At 41.9% G+C, this 22,382-nt stretch overlaps 1 protein-coding gene across 7 annotated transcripts in view; it reads left to right on the top strand.

Annotated features, from left to right (window-relative positions):
• The first annotated feature begins 6,292 nt into the window (after positions 1-6,292).
• Positions 6,293-22,382, top strand: part of EFCAB2 (EF-hand calcium binding domain 2) — a 51,104-nt gene continuing 35,014 nt past the window's right edge. For 2 of the 7 annotated variants that reach the window (XM_053912430.2, XM_024576092.4), the window contains exon 1: positions 6,299-6,902. Coding sequence is in view for 3 of the 7 variants with exons in the window: in XM_024576092.4 (XP_024431860.1) it covers positions 6,872-6,902 (31 nt within the window). In the remaining 4 variants the exon portion in view is untranslated. Of the gene's footprint in view, positions 6,903-8,322; positions 8,557-22,382 lie in introns of those variants that run through there. The other 5 variants (XM_053912432.2, XM_053912431.2, XM_053912427.2 and 2 more) reach the window with 4 other exon arrangements.

Genomic DNA, 22,382 nt, shown 5'->3' with positions numbered 1-22,382 from the left:
TTGGGACAAAACAACCCCCGAACCAAAACGGTAGCTTAAAACTACCAGCTCTAAAAGTATGTCGGCAAAATAGAGCAGCTATTATATTTGTGGGCTCCCCGTTGTGCCTAACAGGCTGTCCTTCGTACATACTTTATACAGACTTCATAAGTATTTTCTGAATACTGTGGATGTTTCTTCTCCAAGAACGGAGGAGGAGGATAAAATGAACAAGACTCCCACCCCACAGGAGTTTGCAGCTGCCTTCTTTTTTTTTTTTTTTTTTTTTAATTTATTGATTTTAGAGAGAAACATCTTTTTGCTCCACTTATTTTTCGCATTTATTGGTTGATTCTTGTATGTGACCTGGCCAGGAATTAAACCCTCAACCTCGACCTCTTGGGAGGGCGCTCTACCCAACTGTGCTAAGTGGCCAAGGCTCTTCTTTTTGTTACTTGGTGAGGAAGGATTGTGAATATGTAAGAAACCAGAGGGACTAGAGAACTGGTTAAACCCTCACCAATTAACAAGCTTTCCCTTGGCTTGCTGACCCACACCCTCCTCCCTCCCCCACCCCCATTCCCTATGCATAATTGACTTTCCCTTTCCAGCCAAGCCTTCCTAAAAATAACTTCCTTTCTCACCTATCTCTCCTGTCACCAGGATTCACCCCTAATCTCACACCTTCCCGTCTTGAAGATAGAGCTGGCCTGAGAACAAAGGTCTAACAAAAACCCAGCGAAACCTGTGAACCTTTTTTTGTCTTTCTGTGTTTGCATTGTTTTATTTAGTGACGCTCTCTGCTGGGGAAGGGGTTACAGATCCATGTTCTAGGGAAGTTCCTGGATAATGTGAAACTTTGTCAAGGAATGAGATTCCAATGCACAAGAATGCTTACTCTCAACTGATTGTTTTCCACCAGTGTTTTATTAAGTGGAAGCGGCCATGCTCACAGGCCAGGCCTGCAGCATCAAGGTGGGACACAACACTGAGCCATTTTCTGCTTGATTCTAAAGCTGCAAATGGTATTGGAGACATCTCTAATACCAAAATAAGAGCACATGTTCATTATTTAGTATCTGTTTGGTGATTATAGATGGCGATTGAAAAACCCATATGTAGTATATCTATAACGATCTATTTATCCCCTAGGCTGTTTTTCTTTTGTCCTGGAAGAGCCGCGTGGACTGTCATTGATCAGTGCAAACTCCGGGAAGGGAAATTAATGATGCACCAGCAGGAATGGCGGGGTGGAGGAAGAGCCACATGTAGCAGGCACACCCTCTTACTATCTCAGATAGTCAGAATCAGGATGCACATCTGTAAACATTTTCTAAGATTACGGGATGTTTATAACATCCCCGTTTGTTAATTTTATTATCCTACCTCTTTAGGTCAGCAGTGAACATGCTCTATAGTTTTATTAACCAATGTCACCCCAATAAATTCAATGAAACATGCTCACATGGCTGTCTTCAAGGGCAGCAAGGAAAGTGGAGCTACACAGATTGGGATGCCCCAGTCCCCTTTGCAGGCCCCCTCCTCACCCCATTGGGTGGGCAATGCCCCTGTTGGAGTAGGTTGGGACCTTGGAGCTTGATAAAGGGAAGGAATGAAAGATCCAGAGTAAGATTCTGAGGCAGAACCTCAGGAGCAGCTTTGGGGCTCAGGAGGAAAAAAGCCACTTTTCCTATCATAGAAGCAATTTGGGGATGCTGATTCTTGGTTTCTTTATCTTTTAATATGGGGATCATATTAGTATTCTTCTTACAGGGGTATTGTGATGGTTAAGTGCGAGTCCATGTAAAATGCTTGGCATAGTTTCTAGAACATAGTAAATGCTCCAAATAGTGTCACTGTCGGTTTTGGGGCCATTAGAGAGTCACACGGCCCTATCCAAAGAAATTGAATAAGGCCAGAAGTCTAGATTGCCTTGACGTCCCAATTGGCCACTCTTCTCCTTATCTCCATGTGACCTCTCTGTCACCTCAGATGGGGAAACTGAGGTTACAGAGAAGAAATAACATGTCCAAAGTCATCTAGGTGGTTAGCATTGGACTAAGGTTCAATCCTGGGTCTTTTTACCTCCTAAGACCATTTGCTTGATTCTTCTATGTGGCATTATCTCCCAATGTAAACGTTAACATACATGAAAGTTCATCTCAAAGATGTCTTTTTTTGAGCCCGAATTTAAAAATTGTTTCAAGGCCAATCACCAGCATCACTCTACACGTTCCCTCTATTTTCCCACTTCAGGAGGAAGAGGTTCTGTAAGCAATTGTAAACATTTATTCAAGCTCTGGGCCAGCTCCTGCCCTTCAACTTCCAGGTCTTACTTTCAATGACTAAGGAACAGAGACTCATCAAATTTGCTGAGCCATGAGTGGCCCTGAAAAGTGCTCTTTAGGACAGGAAACGTTTAAGTAATGAATTAAACAGTGACTTGCTGTGGCGGTGTGTTTTTAAGGGAAACAGAAAGAAATGTGCTTTTGAGAGAAATAGGGCCAGGAGTGTGTTTTTTTCCAAATGCTTTTTAAAGAATTGAGGTTTCACGTAAGATTTCTTATAAGCTGCTCACAGAATGCCAGTCCCAGCTTCCTGCTCTGGGTCTCCCTGTAAAGGCCAAAGGACCCCTGGCACTGAAAATGCGCTTGGCCTTCAACGTAACACAATCTTCCCTCATTATGGGAGGACGGAAACCACAATGTGCAGGAAGGTAGGCGGGCAAGAGAAGTAGGTGAGCGGATGAGTGCGTTTCGCCTGCCCCCCTGCTCTGCAAAAGCCAGACTCGTTAGTTGAACTATTTGTCTGGCCCGTCAAGGACAACGTGCATGGCATTATCTGGTCCCCTTAAAGTCTCTAGGGGTCCCTGCCAGTTGTTTTGACGTTTTGAAGACGTTAAAAAAAAAAAAAAAGGTAGGGATGAGGATGAGTAATTTTCCCCAGAATTTTTGTCCTTAGCATTCCTCTCGAAATATTCGGGTTACTAAAGAGAATAGGACAATGCTATCTCATATTTACAAACAAGCAGTATAGCACGGAAACCAGGATCCCAGTATCAGCCTCATAAAGAATGAAAGAGATAATGTATACAAAGTACTTAGAAGTGTTATTTTAATTACTCTAACTGCAATGAAACCATACCGTTATTCTGTTGTATTCTGATAAGGTTTCTCCTTTGAGATCACAGCCGAAGGCTACTCGAATTCTGGTTAGGGGTTGTGTCTTCCTTGAAGGAAAGACACTTGATGCTAATTATCCAGGGAAGGGATATATCCTTAGTTAGGAAACTGGAATTAGACCAGGGAAGTAATTCTTTCCCTCTCATTTTGCTGGGTCTAGAACTCAAGAAGAAATCTAGATATGCTTAAGGCCACTCCTGCTTGGTAAGATTGAAAAATGCCAAGGTGGAAACCAGGAAGGGGCCGGAACTGAAGATGACGAACTCTATCACATAAACCAGACCGTTGTCACACAAGCAGCGGATTCTGGGAGCAGAGAGTGTAAGAACTGGAGTCAGACCACCTCTTGCGGAGTAGCTGAACCGTCGGAAAAGCAAACTCTCCAATTGGAAGCTGAATCTTGGGAAAGAAGTGGGGGTTTATTTCACTTAAAGAGGGTAGGTTTCCTTACAAGTCCTTCAAACTTTCCAAAACTTTCAGTGACATCTATTAAGTCTCATGAAAACTCTAAGGTAGTTTGGACATCAGTGTGTCTATTTTTCTGAGTTAAGTTTCAAAGAGATCACATGACTTGCCTATGATCGTGAGGTCAATACACAGCAATGACCAAGGGAAATCCAGGTTTTCTTTTTTCACCGATTCCTAGTGCAAGGAGATTTCAGTGATTTCTACACTAGCAGAGGAAACGTGTTGTGAAGGTTTTTCTGACTACCATTTTGCTTTATTCACACCACTTACCTTTTCCATGTCACTCATATATTAAAAAAAAAAAAACGTTTTAAATTGCATTTTTTTTGGTGGCATTGGTTAATAACTTATAGAGGTTTCAGGTATACACGTCTATAATACAGCTTCTGTATATTTTAAATAAATAAAAATACTTATTTATTTTTAGAGAAACAGGAAGGGAGGAAGAGAAACACCAATGTGAGAGAGAAAAATCAATCAGTTACCTCTTGCATGCCCCTGATCGGGGACCCAACCTGCAACCCAGGCATGTGCCCTGACTGGGAATTGAACTGGTGACATTGCGCTTTGCAGGATGATGCCCAACCACTGAGCCACACCAGTCAGGGCTATACTTTTATGTCTAATTAGCTAGTTAACCAATTGAAAAGTATGTATTGAGCTTCTCATATGCACCCCAAATTAGATGAGGTACTGTGGGTATATAAAAGGTGTATAAAAGGCTTTAATCCTCATACCTAATTGGGGGGAGGTGATAATTAACATCCATTATTTTTTTTTTAGTCATTTAAACTTAAAAGGAACAGTATTGTCTTAAATATGCTGTAGGAGTTCAGAGAAGCAGAGACTAATGGGGTCTGGAATAATCTAAATAATAAAAAGCTTTGCTTCTCGGGAAGCCATCAAGAAGACTAATTCCCATCTTATTTTTTAAAATATATATTATTTCAGACACAAAAATTGAAAACTTGTGCTAGGCACTGGGGATATATGGACAAATAGAGCACTTTCTGTCTTCTAGAGCTTAGAGTTTGGCAGAAGGAAACAAGTAAATAAACGATTAAAGAAAGAAACAACAGGCCAAAATGGAGTCCCTTTTGCTAAGCCAAGTCACCGAACCAAAACTTAATAAACTAACCTAATTGCAGTTTCAGCCTTTTCTAGGAGTGACATTTGAAGCCAATCATTCCGGATTTTCCTGACCGACACTAGTTAGTTAATATGCGCAAGACCCCCTGCCTTTCCATAAGGGACAGTGTTGCTGCCTGAAATAACCCACTGTTTTGTTATTCCCACCTCCTTTCAGTCGATAAAATCTTCCATTTTGTTCAACTCATCAGAGGTTCCGTCTTGTTGCTAGATGGGATGCTGCTGGATGCATGAATCGCTTAATAAAGCCAATGAGATCTTCAAATTGACTCGGTTGGATTTTGTTTCTTTTAACAAACCAAAGTCATTGCATATTGAAGTGAGAGGTTCTATGATATGAGTACAAGATCACAGAGGAAGAGGTTGACAGGAAAAGCTTCAAATAGTACCTGACCTTCAAGGAGGTCACGGACAACCAGGAGGGAACAAAATGTGTCTGTGGGTCTGCTGGTGAAGGCTAGGGCGGGGAGAGGGAAGGGAAAGGCCTGCCAGCAAAAGCGAGCTGCAAACAGCATATGAAAAGGCAGGGAGAGTAGGCAGTTAACCTGAGACCAAAGCTGAGGTTTGCTCTATTAATAATTTCAAAGCCCTTCATGATCTGTATGGCAAAATGGACTCTTTAAAAACAAACCGCTGGACCAGAGTGACTATGAAATTTAAATATAAGTAAATGCCAGCGATTACTTTCTCATATTTTGGGGTGTTATGAATTTACTGTGAAAAATTGTATTCACTTTATATAAGTACCTATCTTCCAATATGAGTCATTTTGTGATGATCCATCATTTATATTCAGTTTCAAAGAGAATGCTGATCACAGCACAAGAATATATTCTATGTAAAAATACCTATTTTTAATAAATAATAAATTTGTTTTAGGTTTTACTGAGATTATAGAATCAGAATAAAAGGAGCATAAAAACGTAAAATCATTGAATACTAATACTGTGCATTTGGAAGGCCTTTTAAAATTTAGTTAACTGTTTATAAACTGTTTTTTTCGTAACACCCAGTCATTTAAATTAATAAACATATGCACTTAAGATCATCTAAGACTAATTTTAAATGTATGTATTCCTTTGACTCTCATCATTAGGCATATTACTCAAAAATCACTTTAAAAGAGAAAGTATTCTTGTTTAGTCAACTTGTCCGTAAATGAGACCAAAATTTAACATCATGCTCCAGCTGCAAAGCTTCAGAAAAGCGTGATTTAAAACTTTTCCATAGTGTCACAATAATCACAACGTGGGCATGTTCTTGTTGCTATGAGACCCTTTTATTTTGTATCAGAAATTGCAGGCAGCCCTGGCGACGCAATGCTTGCGCCTTTTTTTTTTTTTTTTTTTACGTTTTTCTCCATCTATTCCGCTTCCCTAGTAATAACAGTGTAATGGCTCTCGTTTCCTCCTGCACCCGCCCGTTTCCGTTTAGCTCCAGTTCTACTGGGCTGCGCTGTCACCGTCGCTGATGAGAGCCGGCAGCGAGCCCGAGATCGGAGCAAATGGGGAGGGCGGGAGTTGGGGCAAGTCGGCCTCTCTGTCCAGCCCGCCGCGGACGCCACGGCGGGGTGGCGGGCTTCGGTCACCCCCTCGGAAGCCGAGCACTGCACCCAGCTTTCCAGCTGCCTTTTAAAATCTAAAAAAAAAAAAAAAAATCGTCGTCCAACTAGAAGGGGAGGGGGAGAGCAGTGTGTCTGATGTCCCCAAATGGATCAGAAATCAGGGAAAGGAGGCGCGCCGAACTTTAATAAATAACGTGATTAAATAAACCAGGGCTCCTGCCTGGGTCTGGACGAAAAGGACCGCAGCGCAGGGCGCCGCGCGGGGTCTCAGGCTGCGGGACCGGGCTTCTGATCTCGCGGGAGCGACAGGGTCGCGGCGGGGATGGGGGAAGGGTGCACGCTCGGAGGCTCCCCCGAGCCCCCTTCCCCCCGCCCTAGGGTCTTCTCCCCTCGGAATTCCGAGTCCTGGGCCCTCCAGGGCCCCAACTCTCGCCGCGGGGGGTGAAGGGGAAAAAAAAAAAAAAAAAAAAAAGGACGCCGCGACCTAAGTTAGGGACGGACGTCTCCCGGGCGACGGGCCCCGCACAAGATGGCGGACGATAAAGAAAAGGAAGGCAAAGGTAAGAAGAGGCTGCCCTCGACGCCCGCCGCGACCCCGGCCGCGACGAGAGGCGCCAGGCGGGGTCGGGTCACCCCCAGATGTAGAGCTCCCGCCGCTGGGGCGGGGGGTGACTGCGGAAGGGGCCGCCCTGCAGGGGGCGCCGCCCTCCCCTCTCCCGCAGCTGTCGCGGCTGACGCCCGGCCCCGCCCCTCTCACCTCTCCTCCCCACTCCGTCCCCGCCCTGCCCGCGCCGCTCCGCTACCGCCCGCCCTTCCTCGGGCCTCCGGGGAGACGGAGCCTCGGCTGCAGCGAGGCTTGCGGCTCGGGCGCCGGCCGGAGAGGGCCGTGATGGCGCAGTTCTTCATAGTCGCGGGGACCCTGCCTCCAGACTTCTCGGGGCCGCAGACCCCGTGCGGGCCGCGGCCCGGGCTGTGGGCCCTGGGCCGGGCTGCGTGAGGACAGGTCTGCCGCCCGTAGCGGGCTAGTTCTCTCCGGCCGCGCCGCAGCCCCGCCCGGCCCAGGCGGTGGCTCTCGCAGCCACCATTTTGCCTCCCGGATGGGGACGTAGGAGGACGGCCCGGAGGTCACAGTCGTCCCCTCCATGCCTCCACCTTCTGGCTGCGCCACCCGGCCGGTGTTCTGTCTTAAAACACAAAAACAAAACACAATCTTAATAAAGACGAGAGCAAACCGGGGCGGGGACGCGCATCACCCCAGTGCGCCGGCCGGGCCTCTACGGCGGACTCCTCCGACTCAGGGCGGTCGCGGTCACGGTCACCGGTGGAGGGACCGGGCTGCCCGGCTCGTGATCACTAGAACGGAGGGTTGGTGTGTTTCGTGTGTGGAGGGCGAAGCGATGATCCACGTTTATTTGCAAGATCCGATCCTTGGTTACCATCCCGTCAGTTACTCTATTATAATAGATTTTATGTTTGGTAATTGGCAGAGTCATCGCAAAAACCACATCAAAAGAGCCGTAAACAGTAGAGATAAACATTTTTAAAAGGAAAATATTCCACATTTGTTTTCTTTCATGACTGCTTACCACATTAACATAAGAGGAAATAGTTCTGTCAATATAGGAAGTAATGACTTAAAAAGGTGGACAGATGGGTGCAAGATTTATCAGGATGATCGCTTAGTAAGTTCCGTAGTGTCTAATCACTGGGGTGTACACCTGAAACCAGTATTATAATGTATGTCAACTGTAATTGAAAAATAAAATGCGATTAAAAAAAAGCTGGATGTCATAGATTCAGTTAGTACAGATATAATGCCTCTCATAGGGAACTTTGGAGAATATAGAGGTAGAGAAAACCATCATCTTCTCTCCCGAGAATGGTGAGGTCACTAAGGGGAATAAGACATCACAAATGGGAGGGAGCAGGTAACGGGGCTGAGCAGCCGGTGTGCCAGATGCTGTGCCAGGTGTGTTATATCCCCTCCTGGCCTGTGGCTGGCAGCCTGCGCATCACTGGGAGTTTATCAGAGATAAAGAATGCCAGTCATTACCCCTTGCCGGCCGAATCAGAGCCCGCATTTTAACAGATCAGCAAGTGATTTCATAGGCACTTTCAAGTTCGAGAAGCACTGTTACGTGGTATATCTCACTTATTCTTAACAATTTTATGAGTTAACTATAATGCAGTTTGAAGCACACGGTGGAAATAAAGGTATGTTGTCTGAGGGTAAACTGGGGACTCATTTGGTGATACGTCTTTGTATGGGTATTCCACTTCTGTTATTTGATTTTCAGCTCTGAAGGGTTAGAAATTACATCTAAGCAATTAATCGCAATTACTTAGCTGTTGGGGATTTACACAAGCTGACTAAGCCCATGAACAGGGATGTGCAAACCCGAATAGTGATTTATTAACATAAATAGGGTACATTGATGCATTGACCAGAAAGCTGATCTCTGCAATGTAATGCAAAGTTTTACGGGTTTTGGGGAGGGTGAATTTATATTTCAGAAGTTGCTTGATGAGCATGGACTCACACAAAAGAAAGGACACATTACCCTGAAAGCTCCAGAGGGTGGAGACTATTTTCTGAGTGTTCTTCAGAGTGTCCAGCACATGGTAGGAACTCAATACTTGTTGAGTTTAGATCATTTGAATTAAAGATGTTCATGTTTTAACCAAAGCATTACTTGCTGTTTCCCCAAAATCTATTCTATTACCTAAAGTACATATAACTATTTTAAGGGGTTTTCCCCTCTTTGTTGCAGGTAAGCTCAATGCTTCTGTTTCATCTCACTCAACAAACGTGTTTTTGAGAGCCAAAGTATTCACTGGCCTGTCTTTCAAAAACAGCTGTCGTACAGAAGTCATCTTTGTAGAAACATATTTTGAATAGTTCATCTTTAATCTTGAGGGTTTTTTTTTTTAAGTTATAAAGGAGGATTAAGTTTGTGAGTAGCCATCATATCCAGCTCTTTTCAACATGTAGGGATTAATCTTGATACGAGAATTGAGACTGCAGGGGTGGGCAAAAGTAAGTTTACAGTTGTGACATTCTTTTGAGTTAATGAAGCTATTGTAATAATCATAACCTGCATGTCTTTTTCCATACCAATAACTGTAAACCTACTTTTCCCTTCTCCTGTGTTGGTCAGGGGCTAGTATGTTTTATTTATAAAATTCTGTTATAAGATTACGTACATTGAAGTTGTTACGCTTATTTGTAGCACTCCTGTGCTTTAGCATAGTACGATTTAATTTTTCTTAGATTAAAAAATGTTTGTTTAAATGGAGAATCAATGCAGTTGTTGATCCTTTGGATCTTTGAATCTTATTTTATTGTGTCTGACTCCTGGAAGGATGTTCTGTTTGTAATTAGAATCATGCATAGGAAACAAACTGCTTAGAAATAAAATTTTAACTTTTGGCAGTCCAGTGCGCTTTGAAAGGTATGCCAATTTCTTTAGTAAGCCTCCGATGCTCAAAGCTCTCTCTAGGATGTGCTATTTTTGTTTGTGCGGAAACATGCTTTGTTCCCTTGCTTGCTTTGATGGCATTGCTTGGTAAAGTGCTTCCTATACAGTTAACTCCAAATCGAAAAGGTTTTACAAGTTTATTATTGTTATTGTTATCATTTCTCTGTAATTGTGCCATGCCCCTCAAAAGCTAACATTTGGAAATCTAAAGTGAAAAAACAGAACTTACAGGTGAATATTACTTTTCGAAATAGGGAACTGTCGATAGTGTAGAATATAGTATGGAACAGCAGAAATGGTGAGCTTTGGAGCAAGACCAGAATTGGAATTTCAGGTTCCCCAACCTCCGTCTGATCTTGGCCAAGATGTTAGACCCAAGGAGCCTCAGGTCCCTCAAATGTAACGTGTAATTATATGTATTTCATAATGTTGTTGTGACAGGGACAGTGGCTTCTCATTCCTCTTTATATCCCCAGTGCCCACCGCAACGTCTGACACTACCGGAAATGCTGAGCAAATAGGAAGGCAGGTGCTCACTACACTTAGGGAGTAGGTATTAGTAAATGTGTGACATGGAATCTCACAGGTAGGAAAAACTTAAATTTGAGTCTTCCCAATTAGTGATCACACGTGATGCATTTGTACATATATTTGGGGCCATTTAACAAGTTTTGTCCCTGTTTTAGATTGATAAACATTCAGGTAGAGACTAACTGAAGAAGAAGACCGGCTTATTGAAACTTAATTTACTTCCTCTAATTCAGAATTAATAAAATTTGCAGAAGAACTGGATTTAAATATATCTTTAACTAGTCTATAAAAACCTGTCAAACACTCATGATTTAAAAAATCAATGGACACGGCGATAACACTTCACACCTGTTACACTGGCTACTGTGAAAAGTGTTGGAAAGCACGGGAAGATGGGAGTCCTTGTGTGTTGTTGATGGAATCCAAAATGGTGCAGCTGCTGAGGAAAATAGAGAGGCAGTTCCTCAGAAAATTAGATACTGAATTACCATGTGATCCAGCAACTCCACATCTGGGTTTATACCCAAAATAACTGAAAGCAGGAACTCCAAACAGGTATTTGCGTGCCCAAAGTTCATAGCAGCATTATTCATAATAATCAAAGGGTGGAAACGACTCAAGTGCCCATCATTGGAAGGATGGATTAAAAAAATGCATTCTATACATACAATGAAATATTATTCAGCTTCAAAAAGGGAGGAAATTCTGACATAAGCTACCACAAGAATTAACCTTGAAGAAATTATGTTAAGTGAATTTAGCCAGTCACACAAAGACAAGTACTGTACAATTTCACTTACATGAAGTGCCTGGAGTAGTCAGACTCATAGGCACAGACAGTAGAATGGTAGTTCCCAGGGGAAGGGGAAAAAGGAAGTAGTTATTTAATAAGTATAGAATTTTGTTGCACAATAATGGGAATGGACTTAACTAACCTGTACTAAACTGTACACTTGCAAACATTTAAGGAGATTCATTTGTTATGTCTATTTTACCACAATTAAAAAAAAATCAAATGGAAATGCTGAGCACATCCAAAATGAAAAAAAAAACCAAACCCTACATTGTTTTTGGAAGGCAATTTGGAAATTCCTATAAAAATATCTACATGCTATGATTCTTTAATATACTGCTGGGTATTTTATCCTTAGAAGTATATTCTGAAAAGAAGAAAAAGCAAGCACAAAAATGATTAAAGGTATTTATACATTTGAAAATATGGACAAAATCCTCTTGTCCAGCAAATGGGGGAAGCAGAGTAAGTTGTTATGTATTGACTTGTTGGATTGTAAACATTGAAAACAATATACGAAAATTATATGTGTGAATATCAGGGTGGTTCGATTTTCAGGAGCATTTATTTTTGTCTCATTATTTTCATGTCATTCTAAAAAAGTTTTAAAACCCACTTAGTGGGCAACTATTGTTATGTTGTAAAATCTGTATGCTAATTATGAATTATTCCTATCTATTTGTGAAAAGGTTTGCCACATTCTGTATTTGGCAATGCTTTGTAAACCTCCAATATGGATTTGATAAATATTGAGTGTGTGATAAATAATTTATTTTTTAAATGCAACAATAAATTAGGAGTCTATAAAGACCAGGGCTTGAATTTGGACACTGCTTTTCTTCCCGATTTTACTTGGGCATCTCTTTAATTTCTCTGAACTTCAAAGAGTCCCCAGTCTAATGAGCACTTACTCTGAGGTAGGCCTAAATGTTTTACCTTAAATGACCTCATTGAATTCCATGTGCGAGGCAGCTCTGTTACTGTCCTCCCCTTCCTATAAATGACGGACGAAACACAAGGCTCAGATTACATCAGCGTGGTTAAAGGAGACTTCTACTCTCAGCTCCAATGGGCAAGAGCTTGGGAGTCATCACGTCTGTCACTATGAATGGGGAGAAACACTAGGTCATTGCTGCAAATTGCTGGGGGATTTGCAGACTACCCAAGTGTGAGAACTGTGGTGGAGCCTGTAGTTTTAGGAAGTCCATATTTCCTTGGGCTTTACTTCTAGGAAACCCACCAGGTTTTCTGGTAAGAAGCCAAGAAAGACCTACCTTGTAGCTCTAGCAGCTGAAGGGGCAAAGTAACCTTTCTGAAATCTGAGTGTTCTTCAAGACAAAGCGCCTTTACCACACTCTTATCCTACTTACCTACATTCAGCCTGGAGGAAATACTTTAGTAGAACTTTATTCTACATACCACAGTTACCCAGCTCAGTTCCCTAAAGCATTCCTGTCTCATCTAAAGGGGTGGGGAGAAGCTAAAAAGTACTTGGGGAGATCACAGCACAAAGACACAGGTCCCACCCTGCCTGGGTAGCTTGGCTGGTTAGAGTGTTGTCCTCAATACACCAAGGTTGCAGGTTTAATTCCCTGGTCAGGGCACATAAAAGAACCAACCAATGTGGAACAACAAATTGATGTTTCTCTTAAAAAAAAAAAAGTCCACTAAAAGACTGACATTTAGACATGAGATTACAGAACGCTTCTCTTCACCCACACCTTGCCACCCCACCACAGGGCCACAGTATAGTAACAGTGGGTTACAGCTGGAAGATGTGTGAGTGCAGATTCTTCTTCTTCTTTTTTATTGTATTGTATTTTTCCATTGCTATCTATGCCCCTCATACTGGTGCAGACTCTATTTAAGGAGTTGGTAGAGGAATCTGGTACCTACGGCTACAGCAAACATTAAACACGGCCCTGCCCCTAGCCAGACTGACGTAAAGGCTCACACTAACGACCTTCTATTTCAGTTCCAATTACCCGATGCATCAACAGAAAATTAGAGGGCACACTAAAAGGCAAAAAACACAATCTGAAGATGAGCAAGCACTGAGACTAGACTCAGACACGATACATACGCTGGAATTATCAGAGGAGTGAAAGAGCATGATTCATATGGTAAGGCCTCCAATGGGAAAGGAGACAACACACAAGGGCAGATGCAGAGTGTAAGCAGAGGGGCGGGAACCTCTGAGAAAGGATCCAAAGGAAATGTTGGAAGTCGAATGAACTGTAATGGAAATAAGAAGTGCCTTGGCTGAGCCCATCAGTAGACTCAACATGGCTGAGGAAAGAATCGCTGAACTTGAAGATGCTGAAAACAGGAACCTCCCACACTGGAATTCGAAGAGGAAAAAGAATGAAAACCAAACCACACCAAACAAAAAACAGAGCCTTCGAGAACTGTGAGGCAATTTAAAAAGGTGTAAAATATACATAATCGGGATACAAGAAAGAAAGGAATGAAAGAACGAAGCAGAAGAAACATGTGAAGTCATAATGACCAAGAATTTTCCAAAATTAACGACACTACATCAGGTCCAGGGAGCTAAGAGAACACCAAGCAGAGTAAATACCAAAAAAGTGATGCCTAGGCATATCACATTCAAACTGCTGGAAACTGAAGACAACACGAAAATCTTTAAAGTAGCCCGGAGCAGGGGGGCGGAGCAGTGGGAAACCCTCCCTGAACTTGTCAGAAACCATGTAAATCAGGAGAAAGTAGAGTGACATATTTAAAGTGTTGCGAGATAGGTAAAGCGGTGTGACCAAGGCTGCATGCCCAAGTGGGGAAGCAAGGGTTCGCACCCAAGTCTGACTCCACAGTCAATGTCGTTACCCTCTCTGCCTCACGTAGGGAAGTGAAGTGGACATTCATTTAAGGAAGAAGATAAAATTCGCCCATGATCTCAATATGGAGAGCTTTAGTGTGATAATTTGCATTTCTAACAAGTTACCATCTGCCATTTTAATGTATTTCCTTTAAGGTTTTTTCCTAGGTGGGTTTGTATTGTGTTTGTTTTATAGAGTGGAGGTGATCATGTATATAGTTTCATATCCAGCTTCTTCACTTACTGTTAAAGCACTTTTTCATGTCATAAGTATTTATCAAAAATATCTTTTTTGATATTTTGGTCACTACCCACTACCCACTTTGGAAAAACCACTTCATTGACTCTCACCTCCGTTGGTCCTTAATAATTACTAACAGAGGATAGTCTAATTTCTGAGTTCTGTGAGTATCTTCTGATCCTTTTCGTACTAACGACATTGTTTCCAAAGTTTTTCATTAATCAGACACACAACTGCCAATCAGTTTATGATCTTTACTACTGAATCTCAGTGTGGAGATGTAGTTAGTCACTATGAACACTCGTTGAATGAACCAGGGGTAACACGTTGAGTAAGGAAATTTAATGTCAGCCTGGATGGTTATTATGGGTAAATGTATTTCTCTGCTAACCTTTTATTTTTTATTATTTTTTTTCTGCTAACTTTTTAAAAATATTGACAAGAGCTCAGAGCTACCCCGATTACATTTGCAGGCACGCAGACTGGAAATCACATGTTTAACACAGCCTTATCATTTAAAAGCTAAAGTGGCGCTTCCACTTCAGCATGGTGATTGAGCTCACATATTCATTTTCACCCGTCCCGAAACCCAACTAAAATGACAGTAAAAGAAAAAAATAAGACATAGGCCTATAACGATAAATTAAATAGGGGAAGAGATAATAGCAATTTGTAAAAAGACATTAGGAGAAGGAGATACTAAATTATTAAGTGGATGGATGAGTGGCAACTAACCTAGCAGAACCAAAGGAAATAAACATGAGCCTATAGAGGAGGAAAAAGAAGCAAACCAAGTGGATCTGAAAAATCCTGGCAAGGCTCAGGGTTGGAGGCAGCAGCTATCTCTGAAGACGTATATGTGGGATGAGGCTAAACATAGGATAGGAGGTTTGCATGAGTGTCTTAAGGCAAGTGATTGGGTCTCCCATCCCCTGGAGTAAGCAGGTGATCACTTCCTCTTCACCCATGCAGACGACTGGAGGTTTACTTTCTGTACTTTAAATCAGAGAGGCTTAGGATTTAGGGATACCTGGCCCAGTTGATGGTAGAGAGTGATGTGCCATAATTATTATTATTATAATCTTGATATAGTTGCTCAAATTTTAAAATTTGTATGAAATTCAATATTATCACCTAGATTAAATTTTTTGAGTAGGACCCAAGATCATAGCCCTGAAAAGCGGTAGTATGTCTAACCAGATGTCAAAGAAATAGGGATCTGAGATTCTCTTTAAGATCTTCATTAGCAACGAGGAGGAGGAGTTATGTGCCCCTTTAACTGCTCAGAAGGTTTGCATTGGTGACTACATCATAATTAGTATAAGCACTAAAATCTTCAAAAGAAAAGTGAAAGGGAATTCAGAAGCTAAAAACTTCAGATGAAATCAGTAAATAAAATGAAATTTCTTATGAAACTGCAGTATAGTGAAATGAGAGGGAAACCGTCAAATGCTACCTCGGTTTCGGTCTCCATCGCACCTCAGTCCCCCACTTCCACAGCCCAGCTTCGTGTTGCCCTCATCCAGAATTGTGTCGCTTCTGAAACCGTAAGTCCAGACATTTCATTCTTGGCCTGTACCCAATTCAGCATTAGTGACTTAAAACATCATTTGGTGGGATAATGCAAACTTTGTGGTCTGCAAGAATGGTATAGAGAATTCCCACATTCCCTTTACCCAAAGTCACTAATTTCAACAACCTCTTGCCCCATTTTTATTATTCTCTCATATGTAATATAAAACATATTGTAATGTAGTATGTAATATAACATCGTACATATTTATTTTTTTACTTGAAACATTTGAGAGTATGTTATATACACTTGTGCCACTTTATCCCGTAATACTTAGGTGTGTATTTCCTAGAAACAAAGACAGTGTCTTATGTCAAATCCGTGATGTTTAACACGGATACTGTGTTTTCATCGAAGGCTGCAGCCCATACTGCACTTCCGTCAGCTGCCCCAGTTGTCCGCAGCACCGTTATAGCAGGTCCTGCAGGTCTGCCTGTTGCACTGAGTCCGCCGTGTCTCTCCAGTGCCCCTTAGCCCAGAGCAGGCCCTGAGCCTGGCTCTGTGCGCCAGCGCCCACAGGATGTTCGGGTTCTCCAGTTTCTTTTCCCGATCGTATGTATGGTGCCACCTTCCCGGCTTTGTACACTTCATCGTGGTGAACACTTTGCCGTTTCCAAATGAAAGGGCATTTGGTTCCTTATCCCAGGCTTCATTTAGTCAATTGCATTGCTGGGTGAGTGGTTAAGAACGTGAAATCTGTGTGGGAAGTCCTTATGGATTTGCATTCCAGCCGCGCCAGGGAGCTGAGCAACGTAGGTTAGGTACCTAACTATTCTAACTTCTTCACGTGTCAGACGAGAAGTACAGTAGAACCTACTTCATTGGCTGGTAAAGCATGTGGCAGAGCTTCACAGGTAGTAAGAGCCCTATACATGTTGTCCATCATGACCCACTGTGTCAGGCACCGCGCTAGAAGTTAGGCAAAAACCCAGACTTGGGCCCTGCCCTCTTATAGCTTCTATTACTGTAGAGGAGAGAACCATAACTACATAGTTATTTAGCTTCATTTGGGAAAAGTCCTTCAAAAAAGCTCACAGTTCCAGAAGAAGGACGCCTGACTTAATTTTTTCTTACTTCGGGGGCTTTGCATGTGGCATTCTTTCTGTTGAAAGCCTACTCGTTTTCAGCAAAGGGAAGTGCGAATTCAAAAGCTTGCAGCGGTAAAGGAGCAGGGCTTACTAGAGGCATCGAGCGAAGGCCAGTGCAGCTGTGATGCAGAGTGAAGGTGGTGAAGAGTGGCGTGAAGGCGGTTTGTGAAGTAGGCAGAGGCCAGGCCTATGTGACACCAGGTCAGGGGGAGTTGATGTCTATTAAAGAGCAAGAGGAAGTCGTCGAAGCTTTTTATTCAGGGACATAATACAATTCAGTTCATGTTTGTAAAATGCCGCTTGTCTGCACTCTGGCAGATTGGAGCCCGCCCAGCAAGAGCAGATGATGGTGGTATTTTGGGCTAGATGGCAGCAGAGGAAGTGACCGAGAGGGTTTTAGAGTTTAGAGATTCTAAATTTCTTTGTGACTGGGCTTGGGATTTGGAGACGAGGATTAGGGATGAATTAACACCTGTTCATTTCAACTTCTGACTCTTCTGGGCTTTACCGAAGTTCCACCCTCGAGACAGGGGTAGACACCACCCTTGTGCTTCTGTAGTGCTGTCTACTCACCTTGCTCAGTTTTAGCACATCTGCTGTTAACGCTGCGTTGTAGCTGGTTTCTTTTCTTGTTAAAATTAGAACATATTTGTAGAAGATTATCAATACACATTTGATAAATGGAAGCCCAAATTAACATACAGGTAGATGATGAGTGAGTACAATATTTCATTTTTAAACCAGGTGTTTTGGTGGTGCGTTGTCTTTGGATCAAGTTGTTTATAAAATAAGCCTTTATTAAGAACTGCTCCCTCCTCCTCCCCACAAAAAGCCTGGACTTGGGTTGACTGTGCTTTAACACCGTATCTGGAATTAATGCCGCACCTGCCGGCGTTACCTGGGTCCAACAGAGCAATAACAATATTTGTGCTTACAGTTAATTAGCCTTAAGGGCATTTCTTTACCTCCTTTGCTGCGCGTTTTAAACAGTTTCTCAGCAGTAAACTGTTGGTGAGGGATTCCTTTTGGGACTTATTATTTTATCTTAATTTATGTAGGTAGGGTTTCGAGCACCAAGTTAAATATTTAAATATGTGTACAGCCAACTTAGCTTTAGGGAAAAAAACTCAGCTGCACTATTTGTTTAAAAACTTCTCTATAACCTTGGGGGATTTGACTCTTATTTTGGTTCTGATAGCTCTCTCTGTATTTATTATTGATTTCTTCTTTTGAAATTAAATATAACTTTTTTCTGTAGTTTGATTTTAACTTGGTATAATACCTAGTTTTTAGCTTTAGCATTTCCATTGTTGAAAAACAAGTATGTCAAGTTGTTGGCTTTGGTAGCAACTTAATTTGGACTTAAGGAGAAAAAGAAATTACTGTATAATGATATAACTTGCCTCTGTGATTTTACCACTTAAAAAGACATTTTACCATTTTATTGATATATCAATTTACTTGTATTTATTTTATTTTTTAAAAGATAAGCTTATAGGGGTGACATTGGTTAATTAAATTACATAGGTTTCAAGTGTACAATTCTATGATACATCATCTGTATAGTGCACTGTGTGTTCACCCCCCCAAGTCAAGTCTCCCACATAATGACCCCCCTTACCCTTTACTAACCCCACTCTCCTTTCCCTCTGGTAGCTACCATACTGTTGTGTGAGTCTGTGAGTTTTTGTTTGTTTGTCTTGTTTTTATTTGTTGCTTTCAGTTTTATATCCCACATATGAGTGAAAGAAATCATGTGGTTCTTGACTTTTTCTGACTTATTTCGCTTAGCACGATATTCCCAAGATCTATCTATACTGCTGCATATAGAAGTATTTCATCTTTTCTTAAGTCTGAATAGTATTCCTTTGTATAGGCATGCACCACATCTTCCTTATCCAATCACCCATTGAAGGACACTTCAGTATTAGAAACCAAGATCTGGGAGATACCACTTTTTCATCATCATGAAGCTGAACAGTCATATGTCGAGCCATCCTAAGTCAGGGAACATCTGTGTGTGGGGGGTGGGGGAAACGCCCGTTTAAAAACTTGGTTGTTAGTTTTCTTCTTGTTGACTTAACAAAAATAATTTTTAATAGAAAATGTATTCTTTGGTATTAGTCTCATTATCATTTTGATGACGTTTACTGAGAGCTTGTTTACTATGCACCAACTTTATGATAATCCCTTTATGTACATTGTTACATTTAATCTTCATCACAACTTTATGAGCTATTCTCACTTTACAGATGAAAAAATAGGCTGGAAGGAGGCAAAGGCTATTTGGTCAAATATATAGTTAGTGATAAGCAGGCTCTGTTTGGTCAGGATTATGCTATTACCTGGTATGTTAAACTTTCATGTCGACACTACAGATTTCTAACAAAACCACCTTGGCATTTATTTTTAGAGAGAAGGGAAGGGAAGGAAAGAGAGGGAGAGAAACATCAATGTGTGATAGAAACTCCCACATACCCTCAATGTGCCTTGACTGGGAATCAAACCGGCAACCTTTGGTTTGCAGGCCAGCACTCAATCCATTGAGCCACACCAGCCCGGGCCTGACATTTCTTTAAAATTGGTCAACAAGAATTCGTAAGGAAACTCAAGCCTTTTAAAAGAGGAGATTTTTTTTTTCTGGCTTTTATGATGTAGAAAGTAAAGAAAGGTGTTAAAATGGACTTTCTGGACTGGTTAATTCAAGAAGAAATCAGCTGGTTTTTAGAGTTCTTTCAGACTTTGTGACTGTGTGTTTTTTAAACCATAAAAACACAGAGATGGAATAGCTGATGAGGAGTTGAAAACTGCAATGTGACAGACATCTTTATATAGACATGTCTATGATTGCATTCTGCTTTTAAGCTTGAAAAGTTTTTCATCAAAGAAAATTTATAAAGCCTGTTTACAGTAAAATAGCAAACTATGACAAGACAGAAACCTACCCAGCTCATTTTAAAGCTCAGTCGGACCTCATTTCCCTCAACGTGTAGACAGCAGAAGCAGTGGCACACAACTAAATACATGTTTAGTGAGGGAAAGGTTTTCTATAATACTTCCAAACATTTGTTCAAACCTTGAATTCTTTATAAAATTGAGAAAGTGACAAATCCCGATGAGAGAAGGCAGGGAAAGGAAAACTAATCTGATTTAGCAAAATGTGTTAAACAATTGAGATTGCAGAAATAAATGAATGAATTTGACATAGTCCCTGTATCAGGTAACTATTGTTTTGAAACCATTTACCCCCAAACCTAGCAGCTTAAAACAAAAGACTTATTATCTCACACAATTTCCAGGTATAGTTTTACTTGGCGATTCCAGTTCAGCGTCTTTTACAAATCTGGGCTCACCCACATGGCTGTTAGTAGGAGGCCTCAGTTCCTTACTGGTTGTTGGCTAGAGGCCTCAGTTTCTTTCTTCCTTTTTTTTTTTTTTAAAGAGAGAGAGGAACAAAGAGAAAAACATTGATTTGTTGTTTCACTTATTTAGGCATCCATTGGTTGATTCTCGTATGTGTCCTGACGGGGATCAAACCCACAACCTTGGCTTACTGGGACGATGTTCTAACCAACTGAGCTACTCAGCTAGGGCTTGGAGGCCTCAGTTTCTTGATACATGGATTCTCCATGGGCCATTTGAATGTTCTTATATCATGGCATCTGGCATGCCCCCAGAGTGGGTCATCCAAAAAACAGAGACAGAGATCAAGACAGAAGCCACAGTATCTTGTGTTACCTAATCTCAGAAATGACATACTATTATTTTTGCCGTAGTCTATTGATGACATGAACTAACACTAGTCTAATCTTGGAGGTGTCTCTACAGTGGTGTGAATACCAGGAGGTGGGAGCCATGGGCACCACCTGGGAGCTGGCTCCCAGTTTTCCCTCTGCCCTCAGTGCTTCACATCCCTCCCACGTGCAGAATACGCTTACCCTTTCCCAAGGCCACCAAAGTCTCATTCAATTATAGCACCAGCTAAAAGTCCACAGTGCCATCTAAGTGAAGCCTAGGTGTGGATGAATTTCCTTGGCTGTAGTTACTTAAGTACAGTTTCCCTCAATTTGGAGACATGTGAACTAAAGACAAGTTACTTGCCACCCAACATACAGTGGTGGGAAAGGTAAATGATAACTTCCACACACACTTCTATTAAAAGCGGGGGAACAGGAGGCGCACGGGAGTCACTGGTCCATAAAATCCAGTGGGGCAAATATTGGAAGGTTCTTGATTAGGACTTGGTTGTACTATCCTGAAAGATCCTAGGTGGCTTTTAGCTCTGTCCTCTGGCTGTTGGTTCTACCCGCTGTATTGCCATCCTTTTTATGAGATAGTACATGTTTTTAGCTAAACAGCTTTCTAAACCTGTTTACTACCAATAGAATTTTTGGGAGTCTAACTGTGTGTGTGTGTGGGGGGGTTTTTTTTTTTTGGTTCATTTTGCACTCTTTTTATCTTCTTTCAGTCCATGCTGGAGGTGCAAATATAATTCTCTTAAAATCATCATGGGTCTCCTATGAGTCTTACTGTCTATTAGACAAGAGCCACGTACACACATTTTTTTGAGACAAGCCATTCTCTACTTTGGGCTTCTGCTGAGACAGCTGAGAGACATTAGGCTTCCTTTGAAGCCCTCTTGTTTGACTGATAAGATCTCTGAGTCACACCCTCACGGTCCTAAGAGGTTCTTTTGCTAGTTTGACTGGTGCCCTGAGACACCACTTTTGATCTTTCTAAGGTCCTAACTTTGTCCCATGCTCAGACTGTGTTTTCCTGCCGGTGCCCCAAATTTGATTCTTGCCAAGAAGCCATGTCTTATCTTAGCATCTGTTGCCATCTGGGGTGGCAGGGAATTTCATAACTAGCAATTCCTGGCTTTTTTTTTTTTTTTTAAGTCACTCTTTCCTTTAGGCTATCTTTGTCCTCCTTTATTATATGCAGGCAGAAGGAACCAAGGTGCATCTTTAATAGTTTTTCTAGACATTTCTTTATCTAGACTACTTAACTCGTCAGGAATATTTCCTACTTTCCATGTTAATAGCAATTTTTTTTTTGCTATTCATAAAAAGGACCCCCCCTTCACAGTTTGCAATGTGATTTTCTTCACTTTAAGCTCTAACGTACAGCCTACTCAACGGCCAGCGCTTCCTGACTCCAAGCTCTCTCCCACATTTTTAGGCATTTGTTATGGCACCATCTCACTTTCAGGTACCAAAATTCTGTGTTATCTAATGTTCCTGTCATCTAAGTGGTATACTGTTACTTTTGCCCTATCGTATTGGTCACACCATCAGCCCCGGTATAATGTGAAAGGGGACTAAAATACACGGGAAGAGCAAGAGGCAGGAACCATCGGGGGCCATCTGGAGGGGGTTTGCCGAGTCACCTTTAAGAACCTAGGAGGCTAGTGAGCGTGGATCAGCGCCTGCGGGCTCTAAGGGCTGTGTGGACTGCCACAGGCTCGTTTGGGATTTAGGGTCCTGAAAGGAGCTGCTA

The sequence above is a fragment of the Desmodus rotundus genome, chromosome 10 (genome assembly GCF_022682495.2).
Source record: "Desmodus rotundus isolate HL8 chromosome 10, HLdesRot8A.1, whole genome shotgun sequence".
In the NCBI taxonomy this organism is placed as follows: Eukaryota; Metazoa; Chordata; class Mammalia; order Chiroptera; family Phyllostomidae; genus Desmodus; species Desmodus rotundus.
The sequence above is the reverse complement of the archived record's forward strand: the minus strand, read 5'-3'. Positions and strand labels throughout refer to the sequence as shown.